The sequence below is a fragment of the Cheilinus undulatus genome, linkage group 11 (assembly GCF_018320785.1).
Source record: "Cheilinus undulatus linkage group 11, ASM1832078v1, whole genome shotgun sequence".
Classification (NCBI taxonomy): domain Eukaryota; kingdom Metazoa; phylum Chordata; class Actinopteri; order Labriformes; family Labridae; genus Cheilinus; species Cheilinus undulatus.
In genome coordinates, this window is record NC_054875.1 from 44,319,053 (window position 1) to 44,336,948 (window position 17,896).

The 17,896-nt window shown below is 38.0% G+C and overlaps 3 protein-coding genes across 4 annotated transcripts in view; 1 reads left to right on the forward strand and 2 right to left on the reverse strand.

Annotated features, from left to right (window-relative positions):
• Positions 1 to 10,458, reverse strand: part of hnf4a (hepatocyte nuclear factor 4, alpha) — a 55,403-nt gene extending 44,945 nt beyond the window's left edge. The window contains exons 1-2 of the mRNA XM_041800137.1: positions 10,407 to 10,458; positions 5,784 to 5,847 (exon numbers count right to left, since the gene is read on the reverse strand). The gene's annotated coding sequence lies outside the window, so the exon portion shown is untranslated. The remainder of the gene's footprint in view (positions 1 to 5,783; positions 5,848 to 10,406) is intronic.
• Positions 603 to 10,424, reverse strand: r3hdml (R3H domain containing-like). 2 transcript variants are annotated; one of them, XM_041800138.1, is made up of 8 exons: positions 10,407 to 10,424; positions 5,784 to 5,847; positions 4,653 to 4,750; positions 3,582 to 3,896; positions 2,943 to 3,061; positions 2,721 to 2,823; positions 2,213 to 2,328; positions 603 to 1,227 (listed from the first exon to the last, which is right to left on the reverse strand). In XM_041800138.1, the coding sequence occupies exons 3-8, from the start codon at positions 4,656 to 4,658 to the stop codon at positions 1,095 to 1,097; spliced, it is 792 nt and encodes a 263-aa protein (XP_041656072.1). In that variant the 5' UTR covers positions 4,659 to 4,750; positions 5,784 to 5,847; positions 10,407 to 10,424; the 3' UTR covers positions 603 to 1,094. The 2 variants fall into 2 exon arrangements, with proteins under 2 accessions (XP_041656072.1, XP_041656073.1); XM_041800139.1 differs by lacking the exons at positions 4,653 to 4,750; positions 5,784 to 5,847; positions 10,407 to 10,424 and adding an exon at positions 3,980 to 4,040.
• Positions 10,459 to 11,976: 1,518 nt separating the features above from the next.
• On the forward strand, positions 11,977 to 15,496 carry fitm2 (fat storage inducing transmembrane protein 2). The gene is made up of 2 exons (XM_041798331.1): positions 11,977 to 12,161; positions 14,188 to 15,496. Exons 1-2 carry the CDS (start codon positions 11,989 to 11,991, stop codon positions 14,795 to 14,797), a joined length of 783 nt encoding a protein of 260 aa, XP_041654265.1. The 5' UTR covers positions 11,977 to 11,988; the 3' UTR covers positions 14,798 to 15,496.
• Positions 15,497 to 17,896: the final 2,400 nt, after the last annotated feature.

The window sequence follows — 17,896 nt, forward strand, 5'->3', positions numbered from 1 at the left end:
ATTTACAATCGCTGAGGTGCTGAGCTAGCTGCCTCTTTGCTCTGTTTGTGAGGAACTTTCTTTGTTTGCTTGGCGGAAATGTTTTCCATATCAAATATTTTACATCTCTGTTGTGTTTTTGTGTCTGTGTGAGTCTGTGTGTGTTTATAAATCAGCCAGGAGGCCCAGCTGATTCCTCGTATTTTACACCATAAAAGCAGCATTAGTCTCCTGTTTTATGACACAAAGAGCCTCTGAGGGGAGGATGGAGGGATGTAATGAGGTGAAATAGGGGACAGAAAATTTCCTGCAGCAGTGAGTAAACACAAAAGACAGACAGCAGAATATTTAGAGGGACATAAAGCATCATTTGTTATTTATAACTTCATTAAAGTTCAGTGAGGCGGACAGACGGCTGAGAAATAAACTCATTCAGGTTTACTGCAGGAGTGACTGGACAGTTTTTTCACAATGAGGGAGAAAAAAGTTTTATTAGGATTAGAAAAAAAATCAAGATATCATCTTAAGCTACAGTAGGTGTTCTGTATACAAGAAAAGTGCTTCAGCTTCAACATCAAACCAAAAAAGTCACCAATTACAGTGCATAAACTCACATAAAACAACAAATATGACTTTTAGGGATATATAGAAAATCAACAGTCATAAAACTTAGCATAATAAAAATTTCCTTCAATATAGTGGTAACTGGACTCATCACTTTGTTATACAGCGTGTTTGCTAAAATTGACATCACATCATTAGGACCTTCCTTGGTTAGCAGTAGCTCTGTAAGGACTTGGGTTAGGATCTTGGGGGTTGCTGGTTTGAGTCTTGGTCTGCTAATTGGTCTATTAGCTGGAGAGGAGCCAGTCCACTTCATGGCTACTTCCAAGGTTCCCTTTAGCAGGCCACAAAACTCCAAACTATTCAGACGGCCCCCCTTCATGGGAAGCAGCCCTTCACTCCAGCTTCTCCCCATTAGCCCATTCAGCTATTTCAGCCTGAAGAGACAGAACGGAATTTCCCCTTTAGGGATTAAAACAGTATCTTCCTCTTCTTAGAAAAAAAAGTTATTTCTCTCATAAATAAAGCTATTTGAACATGGTGTTTTGTTGTTAAAATGTTGTATGTTTTTTGTATTTTGTGTTTGGTGAACACTGGTTTCTCCAGCAGGAACCCCCGTAGCTCGATGGACAGACAGAACAAGGCCTCCCGCTCTTATAAGGAGCCTCTCCAACCCAGTTTCCTCTGAAACACAAATTAGAAAAATAGTGGTTAAGAGGAACAGATTTTTTTTCAGCAGACAAACCAATTAAGGGATGATACTGGGAATACTATCTCACATCTGACAATGAAAACTGGCCATGTTTGTCTGTTGGTCAATACTTTCCAGCTCCTTTATTTACATCTTTAAACAAAAAAACTCTTCTATACTTAATAAAGTACAGAGTATGTGTTTAGGTAAATCAAGCACCAGATAACCCAGTGCAAAAACTCCTTTACTATTTTTACATGCATTAGAAAAAAGTTGAATTTTTGTGTTAGCCCAACTAAAATGGATCGATACCAATGAGCTACTTCAGTCAGACAACTTGAGCCATGATGATTCCTCCACCTGACAAACAACCTCTCAAATTAGTCAAGATTTCAGGTCTCTCCTACCGCTCTATTATTGCTGGCTTTCCCTTACATCAGCACAGTGGACTTGCTTTCAGCCTACCACCAACCCAGCATCCCCTTGTAGGCCATGAGGGGGGTTAAGATGCTAACTATCGCTCCTCAAATTCAGCATGTAAAATAATTCTGCAAGGAGTGAAGTTGGAACCTGACACAAACATGTTCTGCTGCCACAATAAATGTTGTACAATAATTGCAAATGTTTTTGACTGAACTGGACTTTTAAAATGCATGTAAACGTGCATGTTCGACTACAATCATAATTGGACAAAAGGCTAAAATTTGGTCTCACACACCGAAATAATGCAGTTGGGGATTGCAGACAGAACTATCATTCAAAGCATGCTCCACAGCCTCTGTGGACTGAAAGCAACAAATTCTACACAAGCCCTTTTCTAACTTTTCTACTGAAATGGGAGCAAAATGTTCCTTATTTTAGCTTATACCTGTAAACTTAATATGAAGCTATATTCAGCAGTCCTTTCAACCTTATCCACACTCAGGAAGAAGCTCAGTCTCTGAAAAGGTCAGACTGTTCTTTTAAAGTTCCTCTTACTTTATGGAGTAGTTGCAGACTAGCAGTGTCGCCTCCTTCCAGATTTTCCCAAACACAAACATGTTGGAGCACTTTCTGACAGCACATCCCACTCTGTTAGTGCTCGCCCACACCATCTGAGAGGATAAAAACACACATACCTATAAACTTAAATCATAAATATGCTTACATATAAAATCTCTTGATATCACACAGTGCATGCACTGCTGCACAAAATTGTCAGTTTATATTTAGAAAGGGAATACCCCAGAGCTACTGATACAGTTTGTTATAATCTGATCTTCAGAATACATACAGCAGCCCCCATAACGCCATGAAGCATCACATCAGTGTTTAAGCATTCAAGAAGTTCCTTTAACATGGCACATGATTGGAGATATTACTAAAAGTACCCAAAACCATTGACAATTCATAAAAAAAAGAACTGTGGTTATGGATTTTCTCTTGGCTCTCTTTTAATGTAAACATTTAATAAAACATCCATACCCCTTACTTAGACCTTCTGTACCTGAGTGTAGTGAGAGCACACAGACCCGGAGCATCGGTTTGGGTAAGAGAAGTGATTCCTCTCATTATACCATGACTGCATCAGATCAGTGATGGACTGGTACCTGTCACAAAACAACATTATTTTAATTAGATTAACAACAAACAAACCAGTGATTTTTTTCATGTAATTTGAGCCTTTTTAATGTTTAGTAAAATGAGAGAGAGCAGATTTTTTGTTTACCTTCCTGAGGTGATTGACAGGTTTTGTCCGATATATTTCATCGCCTGTGTCGGACCATGATCCCAGATGCACCGTGAGGCCCAAGAGTCAGCGGACTTGGCAAGTCCCTCATCCCACAGCTGGTGAGCCATGGATGAGAGCAAAGAGAGAGAGAGGTTAGCAAGCATTTACCTAGTCGTAAGTTAAAACAAAGACATGAACAACTGCACAGCTTTTCGCATTTCATACATGCCAAATGATTTAATTTGGTTAAAAAAAAACAAAAAACAATGCAATGCACTTTATCTTGCATATGGACGAGAACACCACCTCTTCTATGTATAGCATTTATGCTGTTGGACTTCAAGGTCAAAGCCAGCCACAGAGCATGTGGAGCATGCACAGAAAGCCTAGTTTATACTGAGTGAGGTTCAACAGTTGAGTTTTTCTCACCTAACCCTAACCCAGAAAGCCCCCTAGGCAAAATGTGGGTTTCAAATAATGTAAACACAAATAAGTTACTGTAATTAAGCAAAACTGTTATGTCAATAAAACTGTCGAGCAGTCAAGATGTTTTTGTAAAAGAAAAGAAAGAAACCTTGTCCTTTTGAAAATAAACAGAAACCTAAACTGCCTCATGTCTTACTGCTATTTCCTCACCATGAACTCCATGTTGGCTGCAGGGGGGAAAACCTGAGAGCGGACTCTGTTGTGATAATCAAGCAGAGCGTTGATCTCTCGTGACGTTAAGGCCCGTTTACGTCTCCTGAGAGGAGCACCCACAGCTCCGGCTTCTACCTTTAAGTCCGTCTGTGTCTCAGTTATTTTGAGAAGGTCTGTGGAGCTCGCCAGCACAGCAGCAGCGGCCTCAATGTGAGGCATCGTCCACAGGGTGGCAGCCAACAAGAGCTGAACACAAGCAGGAGCCATGTGAGAGCTGAGGAGGCTGCAGCTGCTCCACGTCACTGCACAACTCTGAGGAGACAATGAAGATCAATGAAATGATCCAAAATAGGAGGGGAAACGTCATAATCATAAATAACCAGTGATTATTTTACCTCATTCTAGAAAAGATATGGCAACAGGTGGTACGTTAAGTTGATGAAGACATTCTCAAAATAAATATGCAAGTGCAAAGCACTTTGCTGCAAAGATTAAGTCTATGGGCTTAAAACAAGAAAAAAAGGCACACTGAGACACAGCAAAAACTAGAAACAAAGAATTAACAAATAAATCATTGCTTCTTTAAAATAATTTATAGTTCAGGTATTTGTTTGAACAAGTTAGCTTAATTTACACCTACTAAATATCATATTCAAACCTTGTCTCTTATGCAAGCACCTCTGCTTTCTAGCACAAAATGCAAGATTGCACCCACTTCAACTCTCCTAACACAAAAAACTGATAAGAGTTGTCAAATATAGAAAAATTCATAAGTGCAAGTGCATGCCAAATTTAGCAATTAGATGAAAGTGCTTTACACTGATTACTTAAAAAAAAAAACTCATGTATTTGTCCAGTATGTAGCCAAAAATATACATAACATTTCCATGTAATATTCATGTAATTGTGCAAAACTCTCCTCCAGAAGTGGACTAAAAAGAAACATAACATGCATCACATTGTTTTTTGAATATTTTTAAAACAAGTTACACAAATAATCTCCTAATTCTAACAAAAAAATGTACCTCTGAATGAATGTTACATAAAAGTTAAGAACCGTGCACATACCTTCATCAGAGGATCCTTTCACAGAGCTGCAGACATCAGCAGACAAGCAGAGGAGACCCTCACTCAAACTCCAGCCTTTGCAAATAAAACTGTCTGTCCTGTGAGGGAGACGGTTTAAACTGGGCCAAGACGCTTTGTAATCAAAGAAAATCCCCATGGGGATACTCGACTGGTTGCAAAAAGAATAAAAATGTTCACTTTACAGAAGTCTTTGAGGAAAATGTGTCTACCTCTTAGTTGATTTATCTTACCAGTCAACATTTTCTAACCAGTGTATGATATAAACTGTTGATTAAATCTCCTCTCATAAAGACTTTAAATAATTATGCTTCCATTAAGAGTAAATTAAGCTGAGCAGCTTTTGCATCTAGCTGCAGTATAAACAACTATAAGACACCACAATAACCCATTTACAGGATAAAGAATAAGCCGTGCTTCTCCTCTCATTATATATGGTAACTTCTGATTTAAAATAAAAATGCCTGCAGCCAAAATGCCCGACTATAAGACTAAAATGTTTGACTACAAACCAGTGAAGAACCTAATGAGGGCTCCAGCTGGTTGTGATTTATAATTCATATCTAAAAGTTTCAGAATTCTTCTACAAAAAGGAATTGTTTGTTTTAATGGTGCATTTAAAAAAGGTAAAATAACCCCTGATAACTAAGCTGGCGTCCACAAAGCACTAGTCACAGGCCTACTTTCTGATTATGGTGATTCCCTCCCTCACTCTCTGTCCCATGTCTCCTTTTAGTTGTCCGATCTAATAAAGGCAGGAAAGCCTAAAAAAAAATCTTAAAATAAAAAAAAATACCATCTGCTACATTTAATCGGTTTTATGATTTTCACAGTTCTGTTCATACAATATTCTGATAAAAGATAATGTAAAAGGACACAAAGGTTTGCCTCACTAGCTCGTTTTTCTCAAGCGACTCACCTGGTCTTACCTGCTTTTTGTGTTTTTTTTTAAAGTCAAATGTTTTGAATCCAGAGTTGGTGGAAATTAAACATAGAAACATACACAAAGCAATATTGGTCACTTTAGACGTTCAGAGCTATGACTTTCTAGTAAGGACTTTTGTAATCTTGAAACAAACATCATACAAGCACAAACACACATTAGTCACATACCTAGAGGTGCCCCACATCTTGACCTGGATAGTCCGTGTCTTTCTCCACAGGACTTTCTTTATCACTGAGGAAACAACAACAAAATAGAAAGAAGATCAGACATGTTCAGACAAATAACCTTTATAAATCTTTAGAGAAAACTTTCTAAGGCTGACCACATAGAAGATGATTTTAAGCCTGACTAAGTCAGACTTGCAAATAATTTTCATGTATGTGGTGTCAATATTTTACTGCTCTTGATCCTCAAACATGTTTGATATTTACAATTCTGTCAGACTGTCTCTGATATTGTTGTGGAATATCTACAACAACCACTGAGAGCTGGCAGACTCACAGGTTGCATCATCAAACACACCTTCATCTTGTCTAGGATTTCCTTCATATCCTTTCCCTCCTTTTTTGTTTTTGCTGCCACAATAATGCATTGCACATCAGCACAGCCATCTGAGGATGTTGAACATCATCCACGTTTGTTTTCTGTGAGATCTCATGTATAAGGAATCACCACTGTGAAACCATTACAACAAACAGAAAGAGTGTGCTCTCACAGTCTGACCAAATCATCTACTGCTTGATAGTTACAGAATATGCCTCTGTGAGATTTCCAATGTTGTAAGCAAGGACTGATCGTGAGGCTCAGTGACCTTTACCTCTGACCTCCAAGTCTAATCAATACATCCTTAGGTGAGATTGAACATATGTGCAATTTTGTAAGAAAATCCCTCAAAGGATTTTTGCGATGCTGTGTTGACAAACAAGAAAGGCATAGGCGCCTCATGACCTCTACCTTGAAAATGTAATCAGTTCACCTGAGTCAGCATAAACATTTGTGCAAAGTTTTGTGAAAATCCCTTGAGGTGTTCTAAAGTGATATCATGTCTACAAGAACAACCTGGAAAGCAAGGGATGAATATGAGGCCTACTGACTTTTGAACTCCAAAATCTACTCAGATCATCGTTGGATCAGGGTGGACATTTGTGCAAAATTTGAGGAAAATCCATCAAAGTGCTCTTGACATATCACATTCAAAAGAATGGCCCAGGCAGACGTTTACGTATGGACGGACAACCCAGACAGTGCTTTTGTCTGTGGTCTCCCATCTTCATAAAATCAGTTACAGTCTTAAATTATAGTGTATTACCAGTCTAAAGACAAACTTTCCTATTCTTCAGTTTATAATCTGTTCAAGAGCATTCTTTAGCTTGTTTATTTGTTATTGAAATGTAAAAAATTATCTCACAAATCCTTCCTCTTCATCTCTCACTTTTATTCTGTGAGAACTGTGAGTTATACAGAAATCGACCCATGAACATTCAGGATGTTTTTGGCACTTTTTTCATATGACCAAATCCTTCACCACAAAAATCTTCATTCTGATCCTTTTCAATGAGAAACCAGCTAACATGCACCTCTATGCAGTGTGCAGGCATCGCCCTGAGGGCGCTCCTATGTCACCTGACCCCTCAGGTAATCTCTCTGAAGTCAACTCTTCAAAGACGTGCAGCAGACTCAGCACAGTTCTGTCAGACTTTGTGACTTGGTGTCTAAAATTCACAGACAATCCATCAAAGAGACGGTGAGGGTCTTCAGCATAGAGAAGGTCAAAAGCACTTAAAATCCACATAAAGATGGAGTCACATCCATGAGTCTTTGTTTACCTTTTAACTACCACAAAAGAACCTTTTAACTCACATCAGCAATAAATGACTCTTTATTCTAGAGTCACATATGTTCAGTGTAGCGAGAGCACCCTTGTACTTGAAGAATCCAACATTTAAATATAGCATCAGCCACCTGCGTGTCAGTTCTGTCACATAGTTAATATTTCTTTCACAGCAGGTCAAAGAAGGTCAAAATGTTGAGCTGTAACATAAAACAGATTTATCAATTTGGTTTGCAGACAGAGTGGCAGAAACAGGAGACAGATTGATGAATGTTTGACTCGGTTGTGCTGCATTTCTGCATAAAGCTCTTTGGACAATTCCTGCTGGATGGCATGAAAATGTGAAAAGGAAAGGGTCCTACAGCGGAGCCAGAAAGTAAATTTACCTTCCAGAAGAAAAGACACAAATATCTTCACTGTGATTTCATTGCAAAAAGTCTCTTAGCTGTGGAGCCGTTTGATCAAATCCACAAAACTCAGGTTGCAGCAGTAGAAAGTAGATTTTGAGATAGTAGAAATGTCTGGTGTTGTTGTCACATCCGTGCTGTCAATGACTAATGATGATGGGCTGTCCCATTTCACAGGGGAAGATTTCCCTATATCCCTAGAAACTCTTTTTTAAGCAGTATGGGACTCTTAAAATCGAGAAGTAAAGGTAAAAGTTAGAAACAGGATTGCAAATCACTGGGTTAGGTTAGGGTCTGTATCCACATCCAGCACTTACAATGCTGTCAGTGCTCATTTTCAATACAAAGCCAATATAGTCCAGCATTTTCAGCGCTCTGAGCAGGAATACCAACCTTGTTGTTGGCTGTTTTTGTTTCTGTTCTCACTTGAAACCAGCTCCACTTTTGGAATACACTGTGCTGGTCAGTGTCACTTCTCCTTCACTCGTCAATCAAAATCAAGAAGGGGTGGCACTTCTGATATTGGTGGAGAGGAAACCTTTCTAGTAAGGGTGGGAGAAATAATCAATACAGCATAGTATTGCAATATTCTGTATGGCGATATATCGTATCGTGTCATCCAGGGAGGGTAAGGATTCCAGGTAAGCTGGTGTCACTAATGCCAGGACCTGATTCCTATACATTGTCCCATGCTTGCTTTGTGATATTTTCTTTTAATGAAGAAGAAAAGAAATATGAAGCACACAGACCTATTTAAAAATGGCATCATGGACACCACAAAGGAAAGCAAAGTCGACTTCTGAAGCCTAGCATCAACAAACACTGCTGAGAAGCACTCAGAATCAGAGGTAAAAGTGCTAGATGTGGACACAGACCCTTATGAGGTTGTATTTTTGCTTGGTTTAAACATTGTAATCGAAATATGTCAGTAAAACAATATACAAAATGAGTATGGGTTTCAGTAGTCACTGAAATGCTTAAAGTTTTAGTCCTCATGGTTTAGTTTCTTTATCATATAATCACCTCAGTATCTTTCCAATTCAACTGTTTTAAAATATGCCAAAAAGAAGGGACGTTTCCTTGTTGTTAAGGTGGACTTATCATAAGAATTTAATCAGGAAAGCCCAGCAAAGGCAGTTTTGGATCATCTGAAGTGGGTCAAATAGAGGAGAGGATGTGTCCCTAAGACCCTCCCTCCTGCTGCAGCATGACATCATCTGTCTGGTCTGAAACTCAAAGTTTCTTGCATACAAAAACTCATTTTGACCTTGTCATGTCTGAAAGATGAAGAGGAGAACTCAGAGGCCTCCTGTATTTACCACAAAACTCTAACACTACAGAAACATGAAGTGTAGCCCTCTGAATCAGAAGGAAAAGTTTATGAATGGCCTTAGACAGTCAATAAAAAGTGTGTCAGCTGTGGATGAGACTTGTGCTTTTCTCACGGGGAACAGCTGCCACAAGGTAAGATTCATACTTAGGATGTCACACAACACCAGAATATTCAACTTTGACATCATACCAGCACAAATAAAACTGTGTCAGCACCTCTTTCAACATCACAGCAACACATACCCAAGTCTTATGCACCTTATGTTGGATTATTTCTTGTTTCGTGGTCTAAGAAATGCACCCAAAATCCTGCCCATTGTCAAAACTGTACATTGATTGGCAACGGTTCAGTACCATAATGTTTATGTTCAAATTAGACAGTGTTACCTCAATCAAGTACTGAGTAAAAACATAACACTCTAAGCCAAACAAGGAGGTCCAAGCCTTCTTTCAACAACAAGAAAATAGCCAGTAGTTTGACTTTCACAACAGATTACAGACAGTAGCACATAGTGAGATAATGATTTCACGTTTCATCCCAAAAAAGCCATTGCATCCCACTTTAGGTTAAGTCACACCTACGGATGAGTATTGAAATTTGATACCAACACATCATACCTACCTTACCTAATTACAAGACAGATCTTCTGGTACCTCGCCACACAAGCACTACCTTTATTTATGTTCTATTGCCATCTTATTTCTGAATCATTTAGGATATGGAGACGGCTTTAATTCAGCTGCCAGCTTTTAATAACAGATACCCAACCCTAATCACACCTGTAATAAACAACCTGGCTGGGGAAACATATTCTGTTATATTAAGATCATATTCCACTGTACAAGCCCCTTAGGTATCAGAGGTAGTTAGTTCATTCTTACTTTTTTGCTTTTTCTTGACTAGATTTGTCGACCAGTACTTTTACTTGAGTAAATTCTAACCAAAGTAACTTTGTTTTTAATGAGGTTCGTTAGTCTGGTACTTTCTCTCCCCTCTGGCTATTCACATTGTAGCTTTAAACATGTTAAAATGAAGGCATTAGTTTCATCCCTTAAGTTATTTATTTGTAGATGTTGTTTACATGGTTGTGGGAGCAGCAATGAGCCACTCTAGCTCGCTAGCTAGCAGAAGGATGTCTGCTAGCAGCAGCAGGTAAGAGTCGCCGAAGTCAAACTAAAGAAGAAGTGCGACCAAAATTTAGCCCACTATTTCAGCTTACCGGCTTAATGTGGTCACTTCAGACAGACCTTTTCACTGTCACTCTTCTTATCTTCCTCCTTGTTATCATCCGTGTTCGGCACCGCGTCTTCATCATATTAGCAATTAGCATCCTATTAGCGGGATTTGGCCAAGTCATGTCAGACATGCTCCCTCTCTCTCCTTTTTATCGACAACTAAAGGAGTGCAGTCAATAAAAAGAGCTTGTTAAACTTCACCTGAACCGTTTTAAGCTTTTATAAACTCCTTAATTAAAAATCGAGTGAATAACCTTTTTAATATTGTCCAGTAAGCACAAATTGACACAACTCCAGTGCACAGTAGCAAGGTTAAAGGTCAACATTACGGCTTCACTACGTACATATATTCACGAATAACACACTAATATTCATATTCACATTTTTCAGGATTTTTTAAATCACCTAATAACTGGTGAACTGTGTTTTTTGATTGTTTCCGAGTTTCAAAGGCAATACAAGGAAAGACATTTCCACACAATCAAAATGATTTCAGTGCTTAATAAATGTGTTAGACCACCTGTCTTATTTGTCTCAAAGACCATCCAGCATCATAAAGCGCTTTAATGTGGACTCTTTCATTTTCAGTGAGCTCTCCACCTTTTACCATTTTGAACAGGAATGAGGAATTTCAAACTGAATTCACCCAAATTTGAGTCGGCTCACTGGGCTTCTCTGAGAAGTCAGAAATCAGGCATAACATTCAACCACTAAAACTCATTTTTCTCTTCAGGAACGCAAGTAAATAACTATAATTTCACATATTACTCAAGAAATATTAATGTGCTTTACTATTTTTTTCAGTTTTTTTGTAAACCAGTCAATTTGAAAATTCATGGATAACAATAATAATTATATTTTAGCATTAAAAATATAATTTGGGTTAAAGAGCTTCTACATATTGGTGTATTAACCATTGCAGAAACATAAGAAATGCTTCTGGTAATTCCCAATGCAGTTAATTTAGGGCAGCTGTGGCATAAACCTTACTTTGGTTAGGGTTAGGGTGGTCTAATAAATTTGTTAAGCACTGTAGGTTATCATAGCATGTCTGTAACATATAGTTTTGTATTATTTTACCCTTCATTATATAAAAACTGAGCTCGACAGAACCACGAGGTCAGTTTTTTAACCAATTCATAGACAAATACACAGAACTTTACAACATGGTATGCTGTCTACTTATCTTTCACACATCACATATAAAAAGGTGCAAATTAAAAAAAATGAACAAATGTTTACCGCAAGAATCCTTGTCTTATTAATCTGTAATTTAAAGTAATATAGGCTAATGCAGAAAATAAAATGTAATAAATTGTTTAGCCTATGCAAAAGCAGTTGTTCATTAAAGTGAGTAAATAAAGGCAAATCTGCAATGTTTTTAACGCGTTTTTAAATAGAAATTAGAATAAACAGCAGAGGGCAGTAGTGCGCATTTTAACATCCAATCAGTCTCATGCAACGAGGAAGAAGAAGAAGAATGACCCAGAATCCAGGCTCCTCATTGGTTGAAAGCCAAATGACGTCAGCTTGAATCCCGTCCTACTCGTCTGGTCAGTTGCCAACATGGCGGCGGTGGATGTCATTGTGGACAACTTAGTGACTCTGTGGAGGATACCAGCCGTCCGACAGAACTTCCCCTGGATATTCTTACTGATTTCAGCGGTGGGGTCGATCCTGAAAGAGCTGGAGCTCGTGCCGCAGACTTATTTCAGCAGCAGCAGGAATGCCCTGAATGTGTAAGTCATGCTAGTGTGATGTTTGCTAGCTGAGGTTAGCCGACAGAACCAAAGCTGGACACACCTGTTACCTGTGATGTTGTTTTGAGAGATGAGCTGCTGATGACAGATGTAGATTTGCACAGATTTTTCAGAACGTGTTGATATGGTTATCAACACTACAGGTATGCAGGTCAACGGTCATCTGTGGCGTTAACTGTTTGTTGTGTTAGCCATTGTCCCTGTTTTTATCACGTTAAAGTTGACATTTTATGTACCTCGTTACTTTTCAACATCCCTTGTGTTTGAACGATTCCATGTTATTGTTATGTTAAAAAGAGATCTTTAACAGAGAAACAAAGACATAAGCTTTGGAGAGTAAAAATGCTAACAAAACAACTCCAATAGCACAAATATGCTGTGTAGTTCTCTACCAAAACGTTAACGTTGCCTTTGTATTTGTACAGTCTAGACATTGTGCAGTTATTTTACTGCATTTTTGTACAATCGAAAACAGGGAATTATCCAGTATTTGAATTTTTAGAACTTCTGTAATTGTTGTTGTAGTATCAAATAAAAAGGTAATGATATAGTTAAATCATTATTTTATTTTTTCAATTTGGGGGCTATAAATTAAGTACATTTGTATACTACAAACAACAAATCATTACTTTAATTAAGGCCTCAAAATTGTCATACTCAGATACTTTGTCAATTAGTGTTTAAAAAAAAAGAATCAGTCTTAACCTTTCTGTACTGATAACGTTAAAAACTCGATAAAAGTTCAGATCTTAAGTAATACTCTAAGCCAACAGCTGCTCAGAAAGAAACAGTGCACAGGCTCTGAACTGAACAAAAATATTATGTGAATCAGACAGTTTGCTGGTGTTTGCCTGCAATTTATGGCTCTAAAAACATGAGGATGCCCAGTACTTGGTGCCTGAGAACTTCTGTATTTCGTGACTTGGTATCAGAACAGGAATCAGTATTGTGTGATTATTTTTAATGATACAAATTAATGATACATACTGGGCTTCATGGGCTCTCAAAAAGACTGTACTGATGTCAAAAGTTAAAAAAATAAACACAGGAAAAATGAAATTAAAACATGACATTACAAGGGGTCGACCAATGTTGGTTTTTCAGGGCAGATACCCATTATTAATAGCTCATGAGACTGTTAACCAATATTTGGAACTGATGTGCATTTATTATGACATACGAAATGTGCCTAATGTGGCAAAAGTAAAATTGCACAATCAAAAAAATGAAGGAAACTAAACAACTTAGTCCTAGCTCTATCAGCCTGGGAAATGGCACAAAGCAACTCAGTACAAGCAAGTAAACAGGAAGTGATGCCATATGCTCACTGTCTAAGTTGCACCCAGGATTAGGTATTGATTGGCTAGTAGTAATGTGTCATCAAGCCAATCAGATTGTGTTGTATACAGGACATTTCAGGAGACTTCAGGGTGTGAAAATTAAGGCAGAGGGGAAGACACACCTTGCAGTGGAACCAAAGTAGTGCACTTTTTGAATACATTTTCTAAGTTATATGTAAAATAAAATGCTGATACCGATACTCGACCAAATCCCAAATATTGGCCTCAATAATCAGCCAGACCAATAATTATTTGATCCCAACACCAGATAATGGATAAATAACTTCAGGGAAATCCAGGAAAGTTCACATAGCTGTTAATGTTAAATGCAATGTAAATTGTAATATCTTGCTTTTCCAAACAAATAGAAAATTTAAAAAGTAATAGAGTGAAGAGTAAAGTGCAAAGGATTAAAACAGATTTCGTGGTAAGCATTATGAATTTATGTTGTTTATTTATCCCCATTATTAAAGGTTCAGGCAGCATAGTTAAGACCTAGATGTAAAGCTATTTAGTGTGGCAACATATAACAAAAACACCTCTGGAATAGACTTTGTTGTGTCTGATTCAGTGTATATTGTAAAGATGCGTCAATGATTGAAGTGTCAACTAATGTTTAATAATCAATACGACTGGTTCATTTAAATGCTGTATCCCTCTTGCAGGTATTTTGTCAAAGTGTCCTGGGGATGGACGTTGCTTCTGCTGACTCCCTTCCTCCTCCTCTCCAACTCCTCCTTCAGCAGGAATGTGTCCTTCCTCAGCCGGCGGCTGCTCTCTCTGGTAGTGGCCACAGCCATCTGGTATGTCTGCACAGAGACCTTCTTCTACATCGAGGATGCGACCGGCTTGTGTTATGAATCTGGAACGATGGAAGTTATTCAGCCAGAGTTCATTTCGAAAGCCACCTGCAGGCGGGCTGGCTTCCATTGGCATGGCTACGACATCTCAGGACACTCCTTCATCCTGGCCTACTCTGCCCTCTTCATCGTGGAGGAGACGGCCCCCATGGCCTCTTTGAAGCCAGCCAGCCTCTCTGCACTTCCCAGGATGGTCCTCAGCCTGCTGTACGTGGCCTTGAATCTGATCGTGATCATTTGGGTGTGGATGTTTGCCTGCACCTCTGTGTACTTCCATGACCCCTCACACAAGTTGCTTGGGACCATTTGTGGCCTCCTGGCGTGGCATCTGACGTATCGGGTTTGGTATTTAAAACCTTTGTCACCCGGACTCCCCCCTCAGCGTCACCCAAAAGAACAGAAGGAACATGCCTAAGCTACAGCCATACTTTCCTGTACAGCGTGGTTGCTAAAGTAACAGCCATCCTCCAACACCACACTACAGTTGACGTTATCTGTCCACGGGTCCAAGCTAACTGAAGCTATTTTAAGTTATTCCCTCCTCACAGAGGGCTCATTTTGTACAGGATGACTTGGCTTGCAGATCCTTCACAGTGTTTGGCAGCTGCTGTTCCCAAAATGACTCTTGGTAATCTGAGACAAAAGCAAGACACTGCTCTGCTGCCTAGCTTCAGCCTCTCACCTTCAGCCTCCGAGGCTTGCATGCTACACTGTTTGTCTCTTAGTTTGTTGCCTTAAAGTGCTTAACTCATAGGAATCAAAGGTTTTGAGTGGGAACACTTAAGAATGTTTACAGCTCCAGTTTGATAGCACTGACAATATGTAAACACTCAGACCAATGTATAGTAGCTTCAGTGTTTTTTTAAGAGACCTCAGTCACATCAAAGTGAGACACTAGTGGGCCCACATTTCATCCTACTTGTTGGATTTAAATGGGCTGTCCATTCATTATAAACATGGTTTGAGGTTAGCATTTTTATTGTGTGTCATCATTATATGTTAAGTTTGCTTAGAAACTGTGGTGCCTGAATAGCAGATTTATCTATGATTTTAACTTATTATCTTCTGAAAGGTTTGACACTTATTTAAATTAGTAAAAAACATATCAATCCCAGTTTTTTTAAAGACAAACTGACAACCTGACTCAGTTGACTCATTGTATCTGAACAATATTCCAAAACCCCAGTTTATCAGTTTAATATCACAAAAGTTAAAGAAAAGTAGGTTACAATGAATGAAAATTCAAAAATATTTGGCTTTATGCCTTCAAATCTTTAAAAGATAGTTGAGAAGAAAAAATCTGTTAAAGTACTAATTTATTAATCAACTAATTGCTTTATTTAGGATTTAAGCTTTTGTCATCAACTCCAAGAGAAGACCAAAAATAACCGACTAAACAATTGTTACATATTTTTATGTAATATTCACATTTCTCATAGTGCCAAAGCCTGATATATCTTATGTCACTGTGCCATTGTTGAACAGCTGTTAAATCTGTGTTAATGCTTCACACAGGCATTATAGTTTGATTTCAGAATCATATACACAGTGCTGCTGCCATAAACACTCCGTTGGTTATCAAAAATTGATTAATCTGCATTTGAAAACAGTGCTTATCAAATATTCTTTGTATTCTCCTCTAAATAATGTTTGCCAAAACTACCAGAAACCAGAGTTTATCTTTATTCACTTGCTTTCTAATTTATAAACTGAATGTTTGTTTGTTATTTTCAGTTTGGTCTGTATTTATTTGGGCAATAACACAATTACAAATAAGATGTAGACTTTTAGCTTTAATTATATGGGTTTCACATAAACATGGCATTTAAAATTTAGGAATTACATATTATTTTATATTGATAGCTCTAGTCAAAAACTACAAAATGCCAGTTCAACGCTTGAAATCATCTCCAGACCTTTCATCTATTTCATCTATTGATGGTTATTTAGAGATAGAATCTTCAGTATCTATTGTGGCTGCAGTTGTGTTAGTGGTGTCTAATACAGGCTCGGATATCTCCTGCTCTAGTTGTAATATATAATAAGCTGACTGAACTCGATGTGATAGTAGCTGGAAAGCAGCTTTCTTCTATCTGTCTATCTCCATATCGTTTTGTCAAGGGAACAGAACAGACCATTGAGTTGCTCATCAGTTAACTGTCCAATTAACTTTGAGCAAAATAATTAAATCTTGTTACTGTCCAAATATTTACAGACCTAACCGCAAATTTACTTCCAATGAAAGATCCAGGAATTTTGCAGCAGAGTTCAACAAACAGTTGAATATAAAGTTGGAGTCAAGAATGCACAGAGGCACTGATATTATACCTTGCTTAAATAGTCTTTTTACCCATAAAACATTGCCAGTCCAGTGCTCAACATCACTTTACAGCATGACGTTTGCCTCTGATTATTTGGCCATGTAGGCTAGGTTGGAGCCATGTTTGCAGTTTGGTGATGTTTTAACATAAATGCAGATTACAAAGCTAGAGCAGACTGCAAACTTCGTACCGCTTAATTGTTAAGAGGAGGCTTGAGGAATCTCTGATGAAAATAAAACAAAATAAAAACAACTTTAAAGATATTATCAATGGTTTGTGTTTGTACTCAGTATTGGTGGGTACCCAAATGTGAGTACTGTAAAACCCAGTGCATAAGCTGCAATTTTACATCTAAAAAGTTAGCTGCAAAGTACTAGTGCAGACTGCTGAGATTCATGCTGTCATTGCTGCGAGTACTTGCAGCTGCCACTGTCAGACAATGCACAATACCTAGACTGATGCTTCACTGCTAAAGACATGCAGGAAGACATAACAGCACAGATAAGAGCAGCGCCACTTTTAACTGCTTTTCTCCACTCTTATCATAATCTTGCATTTAAAGTAAATAGGGAGTATACCGTTAAGTAAATAAGTCTTGTGAAGTGCTGATTTGACTAAAAACGCTCCTTACAACCAGTTTATTTCGTCAGCTAAAACTCTGACTAAAAATGTTCGTTGACAGCCTTTTTTCCATGACAAAAACTAGACTAAGACTAACAAAAATAGACCTGTGATGACGAAAACGGACAAAAACTAAGTTTAGTTTTCATCAAGATGACTAAAATTAGACTAAAATGTAATGTAGTTTTTTTGTTAGACATTTAAAATCTGTGATATTTCTCCACTGTGGTTAAATCTGTCAAAAACAATGCAGCTGTAGCTATTCTGCCTCTCAGCTGTAGAAAACAGGGACCCCAGGTATAGCAGACTGCATAGAACACTCTACCATGACTTGGTAGCAGATTTATGCAAGAACATTAATGCTTGGACTAAAAGTAAAGACTAAAATGTGAGAACTTTTTGTGGACTAAAACTAGACTAAAATGTTTTGAGTTTTTGTCAACTAAAACCAGACTAAAACGAGAAAAGGCAGAAACGACTAAAATACAACTTAAACTAAAATGCATTTCATTTAATGACTAAAACTAAGACTGAAATTAAAAATAACTGTCAAATTAACACTGCTCACAACA